The sequence below is a fragment of the Branchiostoma belcheri genome, unplaced genomic scaffold, assembly GCF_001625305.1.
Source record: "Branchiostoma belcheri isolate BF01 breed outbred unplaced genomic scaffold, Haploidv18h27 scaffold72, whole genome shotgun sequence".
Lineage (NCBI taxonomy): Eukaryota > Metazoa > Chordata > Leptocardii > Amphioxiformes > Branchiostomatidae > Branchiostoma > Branchiostoma belcheri.
This window is the reverse complement of record NW_017804376.1, coordinates 744,906-751,495: the sequence shown is the minus strand read 5'-3', so window position 1 is coordinate 751,495 and position 6,590 is coordinate 744,906. Positions and strand designations below refer to the sequence as shown.

Below are 6,590 nucleotides of genomic sequence, written 5' to 3'. Positions count from 1 at the left end.
CGCGAAAACAGGACAGGACGACAACTGCTGTTCCACCTGATTTATTGCTGTTTTGATGATGAATAAAAGACTTCTTGCTTGTTACACTGTGTCACCTCATTCAATTTGTGTCCTAATAACATTTGTCGTCTCGTAGTATATTTCTAAACTAGGCATCTTGTTTTAGGGCCCTTCTTGGTTTTTTTCGCCCTCTCGCATTAGATTTAGGGTCTCCAAAGGACGTCATCCATAAAATTTACTTGGTGTGGCCTTGGATGAAAATAAGCAGACATTATCTGACATATATACTTACTCTGTCTGAGCAGCCAGCCACTCTTAGCGATCACCTCAGACGACATGGTCTGGTTGGTTGGCAGCCCTGCTCGGACGTGATCTCTGTTCAACACAAATTTTTAATTTTAGTCAGTCTTCAAATTTTATGGATGTTTTTTTCTTTTCTGCTCTGAATTGTCATTTTTGTTTCTTCATTCACTGTAATTTTTTTTATTTATCTCTTACCAGCATTCGTTCCCCCGGGGGCATTACACTACACTATGTCCTGTAATGGGTGTTTTCCAGTATGTCATGTTACATATTTTGGATTTTGAAGCCATAGAATTTCTTAGTATATATTATCACCATCAAACCAATGTATTCACCCATCATTGATGTAAAGAAGTAAATGAGTTTGGCATGTCTGTCTTTGCAAACTGTTGCATGATCTGGCTATATTAAACAGCTTGCATTAAAATATAATTTTTTGTGAAGATACATAACCGACTACAGATAGAGTGTGACGTAATCATTTACACCCAAAACATTGTGAAAAACCCCATCGAAATTTCCATTTTAGTACACCTGAGTGATTAGCGATGTCTTAGAACATGGCACGACTCGTAAACTCAGTTGAGAACACTTGTCCTACCTGTGTTAGATAATATTTTTCCCAAAACACACAAGAACCTTACCAAGACACGTACCTTCGTCTTCTTCTTTTACTGTTCGAAGTAAAGCTAGCACGACATTTGACTTTTAGTATTATGGCCATCACGCCGAATAATTTTACGTCAAAATTATGCTTGCTGATCATAAAAAATAACCAAAATTTAAAAAAAAAAGTATAGTTACTGTTTTTATTCAAAACAGTCAAGGATTATGGATCTATATGTATTTGATACGTGGATTTATCAAGAAATTTACAGTCTGCAAATCATGTACTATTTTTAGCTAAATTCGCACATGCGCAGGGTGAAACCTGCGCAGAAGAGCGGCGGTGCCGTGCCGGCCCGCCAAAAGTATTTCATACTCGATTTATTTCGCTGTTTTCCCTCTTATAATCGATATCTTAGGAGAATATTTCACCAAGATGATCCGAAGCAAGAGAGAAGTCGACAAGCATGTTGCCAAAGTGGAGAGGAACGTGCAAAATCCGAGAGAGGTTCGTGAAATGCCATGTCGTCATAGGGGCCGGCTATGGGGAGGGGGGCATCGAAACTGAAAGAAATTTCTTTTTAAATGGTACCCTAACCGTATTTTCTCTGCAAATATTTGTACTCGACTGCTATGATTTAGGGAGAGTTTAGATTTTGTGTTGATCCCAAAATGTAATCAGCTTTATCTAACTGTCGTGTATCCGTGATCATCTGTCTAAACCCGTTTAGTCCGTCAATAAATTACCATTAAGTTAACGTTACATGATTTACTATGAATGATGTCACTAGAAGATAATTTTTAGACACAAGCAACTCGACATCAATTTGAATAGATTAATAGAAATGAAATTAAAAGAAACCTACAGTGGGCCTCACTGGAAGACAGAAGAAAAATGTCGAAATGTACAAAAAAAATATGACTAGTGGATGTTATATAATCATATAGAATTTTTCACCCCAACAGAAAGCTCTGAAAGGATACGGTATCGCCAGACTGTACTTTGAAGCCAAGGAGTACGACCAGGCCAGAAAGTAAGGAAGCTTTTGTCACCTTTGTTTTATTGAATTTCTGATATTTACCTAATGAACTAAGAACTAATGTCAAATCAAAGTTAATCTTTTCACAGCTCTAGCCTTAAAAAAATTACTACATTATACCATTGGAACTACTCATAAGAGCCAAAAATAGCTTCATCAGGTTGGTAAAGTATGTTCCAAAACAGTGAACGAGTTTAAAACACGGATAGACAAACATTGGGAGAGTATGAAGTACAACACTTTAGTAAAGTGTGAGACCGGGATTACTACAGGCAAGCCTTCTCATCCCAAAGATCGTATCAAGATACAAGAGTTATCTTTTACACAACGCTTGGTTGTTACATGAGGATGCAGCACCCCTATTCCCCGGTTCAGAAAAACCCCTGGTATGTCCAAATTACCTGTAGACAAGTTACCTAACTGTTACCTGCTTTTTTTTTCTACCAGTTACTAGTCATGTCGTAATGGCAGTCCTAATTTCTGTTATGATTAAATGTGTCCCTCCCGTGTGTTGTGACCAGGTACCTTGCAGGATACATCGGAGTCAGCAACAATGATGCCAAAGCCCACAGGTTCATGGGCCAACTGTGGGAAGTCTCACAGGAACACAGCAAGGCACTAGGATGTTACAAAAGGTAGGTTTTATAGAGTAGAGGCTTTGGCCAGGTAGGAACCATAAAATTTCAGTTTCGGCCACCCTTCATTTGACAAATGTTATTCCCATTCTGCATAGGATATCAATTATAGATGTAATCAACAAGACATTTTCCTCTTTGTTTTCCATAGGTCTTTGGAAATCAATCCAGCCCAGAAGGATCTTGTTCTCAAAGGTAGGAAAATAAATATTAGATATACATGTACACACTTTTACAAGAAGTCATAGATGATATCATACTAAAATGGTCAATATGTTTTCACAAGTATAACATCTATGTCCATAATATCACCAGGGTCCATAATATCGCCACCTTGAGAAATAGTGTGCTTAAAGATATTTTACTGCAACATACCCTAGGTATGTACATTTGATGTGTGAAGGAGTGCATACCAAAGGTATGTTGCAGTAAAATTATCTTTAAGCACACTGTTTCTCAAGGTGGCGATATTATGGACCCTGGTGATATTATGGACCACAAAGACACACATGTATCATCAATGAGATACCTTTTTAGACCTAACATAATATATGTCCTGTGATTTATTTTTGTGTAATACAGACGAATTTGCAACTTTTGTTAAACCTTCTCACAGTGGCAGAGGTTTACTGCTCCGTGGAGGAAGATCCCCAGAGGATGCAGTACTGGGCAGACAAGGCAGGGGCGCTGTTCCCCGGTCACCCAACCGTCTTCAACCTGAAGGAGAGAATCATGACATCACAAGGTGGCAGTGTGGATGATATGGAGGATCTGATTGGTGAACAAATGGTGAACCTTGATTGGTTAACATTTACCCACTTACCATATTGATGTAGATGTAGATTTCTTCAGGCCAGGTAGGAATATTTTCCAGTTTGGGCCACTCTTCACTTCAGCCGACAGTCATCTCGGGACGCAGGGGATGATCCAGGTCTCTGTAGTTATATACTACTGGGTGTAGTCTCATATGTTTGTCAAATTTGGTTTTAAAACAGTTCACGCTGGGAGCTGTAATCACTTCTATTGTATTGCCTAAACAGACACCAAAGTTTTAGCCCTCCTATTTGTGACTCTGTTGAACGTCATGTGTGCTTATGGTCAGTGGGACCTTTCAGGCTTACTTTATAGTAAAAATTCTCAAGGTTAAGGTCTTTTCTAAACCCTCTTTCTCATTCACAGTCCGTATTATTACGCAGCATATTTATGATGTCAGTGGTTGAAAGACGTTTTTTCAATGTTCTGCAGTATTGCAGAATGTCACAATATTGTTCTGCAATTTGGAAATACTTTCTGGAAATATACACTTTCAAGCCCTGACTCAAACCCATACAAAATTCCATGTTAGCAAACATTTTACATGCAATTTGAAAAATACATGTATAACTAGTATATCATAAAGTCAGTAGTAAGCACAAAAAGCTCCTAAACAATATTATGCAGGAACCCCTATCCTGTTTTTTCCAGTCTGCAAAATTGCAGGTTGCTTAATTTTTCTTCTGCAACATTGAAAATTTCTCTGCAAAATGCAGACTGCATCTAACACTGGATGTGTTTATTACCCCAAGGCTGCCCATCCGAAAGACGCTCATCTGCACATCCGGCTGATTAAGCTGTACCAAGACAACGACAGACTGGAGGAGGCGTACGATCACTGCACGTCCGTGGAACGCACCAGGGTGTTCAAGGACAGTGCAGAGTGGTACGCCTGCATGGCTAACACACTACAGGTTTGTACATGATGTTATATACATTCAGAGACTGTGTACCAATGTACCGGTTCTGTACTGGAAAAATTGGTCAGGTACAGGTCCATAATACCTAATCCCTCAGTATAATCACTGTTCTTAAATAATTTCACACTAATTAGATGCTTATAATATTTGTGACCTAAAATGCATAACTAGCTGGTCCCCCATGGGTCCCAAAGTAAGGACAGCGTGTTTGTGTTACAGAATGAGTGTTAACTACCCTGAAAGATCTGTTCCATATTAGTTATTCATCAGTGATATGAAGATGTAGTTACAATGTATGATGCTTGATGTTGTTCCAGGCATATCTTGACCAGAGAACCCCACCATCTCCCGACTCAGATGACACTCACACATTGTACATCCAGCTTCTCTCAGCCCTGTCCAGTTTGGTCCGGCTCAGACTGGCTGAGACCAGTATCAGCCAGTGCTCCCATGTCCTCAGAAGGTACTAGTATGTAGAAGTCACCTCTCACATGAAACCATGCATTGAACTTGAACTGACATGACATTCAAAGGAAGCAAAAAAAATGAGCACGGCACAAAATCCCTAGTTTCCGTGTGAGAAATTGCCGCGCACTTTCCCGGATATTTTAGGTTTCCGGTAGAACCCGGGGGTTTCCGACCTGCACACGAAACGTGTCCAGTCCCGTACATGTCCTGTACACTCCCGGAAATGAACCACTTTTTGTGTGCAGGTCGTGTACTGGACGTTATATGCCCGGACACGATCCCTGTACATTCCCGTACACGGCAGGAAATGGCCGTGCACCGCTCCGTGCGTTGCTGGAATATGCATAATTTAGCGGCAATTATCACCTAATTATTCTCCACACGGCAGCGGAAATTCGCCGTGTACGGGTCGGACATGCCGGTACTACCACCCCCCCCCCCGGCCAAAACCCGCCCCGCTCTCGGGACCGGTTGCTCCCGTTCCCGGGACCCGTTGCTCCCATTCCCGGGGCCCTGCTGTTCCCGTTCCCGGGACCCCACTGCACACACTACGGGGACCCCCCCTTCCTGCTCCCGGGGCTTCGCTGCCCGGCTCCCGAGAAATCGCTTCCCCCGCTCCCGGGACACATTTCGATGTTTTAGGAACACATTTCATTCATAAAAAAAAGTAATACATGTTTATACTTCATTCATCGTTTTATTGGTATAAACAGGATCGCCATTTACAGACTGACAAAAATAACGCTCTATGTATAGTGTATACACGTTATGCACTATGCTAACACTATACAATAATGTAACCTGGTACTTTACAAAAATGTGTAGCCGAAACATAGAAACAATAGCTTTTTCCCGAACTAGCCTTCCAGGGACTAGACTTTTACTAGTAATTAACAGATTTCTCTAACTTTAAAAAGTAAACTAACATCACATCTCATCACAGTCACCTCCAAATAGAAGTCCATTTTAGCAAAAAATGTCAAAAAGTAACTAATACTGACATATCATCAGGTTAAAAGAGGAAAATATAGCCCTCAGATCATGAAAGTGAATGGCGCTTACACAAACAGTCAAAAGACTAAATTTTCAGTAAACAAAGAAGGCCTCAAACAAAGTTCTTCAAAATACATGTACGTGTAGCAAAAACATAATGGCAGACCTAACATGAAGTTAAATGAGGCTTGGCAGAAAACAATATCACGTCATTACAAAAAAGATCATTTGCTCAGAAATTAATTACATGAACACGTATTCAATTTACAATGTCGTTAAAGACAAGCTGTCGGTTTCGTAAAGTTTGCGTTGTCGCCTCTACAAAATGAGGCTTAGTTGTACATTAGGGCTGCGTACCTAAACGTAACATCAGGTACAGGTACAGGTACTGGTACAGAGGTTTAGGTACAGGTCCGGACCTGTACCTGTACCTGAACAATTTGACAAATTAACACGTGTTCTTCACTTTTTCAATCATGACACAGAAACAATAATAAAGTGTTGGAGGGAAGGGAAAATGACTGATCTCTGACCTGATTTGAGTTTGTTGACCAATCACAACCCTGGATCAGCCACACTCTCGCGATGTCTCGTGAGACTGAGGATCTCAAATCAATCGACGGTGTTTACGTCTTTTCCAGTGCTAATTTTTCGTCTTTGTGGTAGGATTTACCTATCTTTAGTCATATACATGGTGTAAACTAGCTATTTCGGTATATACTCGTTACTTCATGATCCGGTATTTTGGACCTGTACCGAAACGATTTTACGGTATTGGACCGGTACAGTGTACCGGTCCGCAGCCCTATTGT

The 6,590-nt window shown here is 40.5% G+C and overlaps 2 protein-coding genes across 10 annotated transcripts in view; one reads left to right on the top strand and one right to left on the bottom strand.

Moving 5' to 3' along the window:
* Positions 1-1,055, bottom strand: part of LOC109485025 (pleckstrin homology domain-containing family B member 2-like) — a 4,800-nt gene extending 3,745 nt beyond the window's left edge. The window contains exons 1-2 of one of the 4 annotated variants that reach the window (XM_019788416.1): positions 960-1,055; positions 293-375 (exon numbers count right to left, since the gene is read on the bottom strand). In XM_019788416.1, coding sequence (XP_019643975.1) covers positions 293-375; positions 960-1,027 — 151 coding nt within the window. In that variant the 5' untranslated portion in view covers positions 1,028-1,055. Of the gene's footprint in view, positions 1-292; positions 376-904; positions 926-959 lie in introns of those variants that run through there. The other 3 variants (XM_019788417.1, XM_019788415.1, XM_019788419.1) reach the window with 3 other exon arrangements.
* Positions 1,056-1,242: 187 nt separating this feature from the next.
* Positions 1,243-6,590, top strand: part of LOC109485009 (E3 SUMO-protein ligase RanBP2-like) — a 29,957-nt gene continuing 24,609 nt past the window's right edge. For all 6 annotated transcript variants that reach the window (XM_019788389.1, XM_019788388.1, XM_019788387.1 and 3 more), the window contains exons 1-7: positions 1,243-1,417; positions 1,876-1,943; positions 2,471-2,584; positions 2,736-2,779; positions 3,201-3,373; positions 4,150-4,311; positions 4,635-4,780. In XM_019788389.1, the coding sequence (XP_019643948.1) occupies positions 1,346-1,417; positions 1,876-1,943; positions 2,471-2,584; positions 2,736-2,779; positions 3,201-3,373; positions 4,150-4,311; positions 4,635-4,780 (779 nt within the window). In that variant the 5' untranslated portion in view covers positions 1,243-1,345. The remainder of the gene's footprint in view (positions 1,418-1,875; positions 1,944-2,470; positions 2,585-2,735; positions 2,780-3,200; positions 3,374-4,149; positions 4,312-4,634; positions 4,781-6,590) is intronic.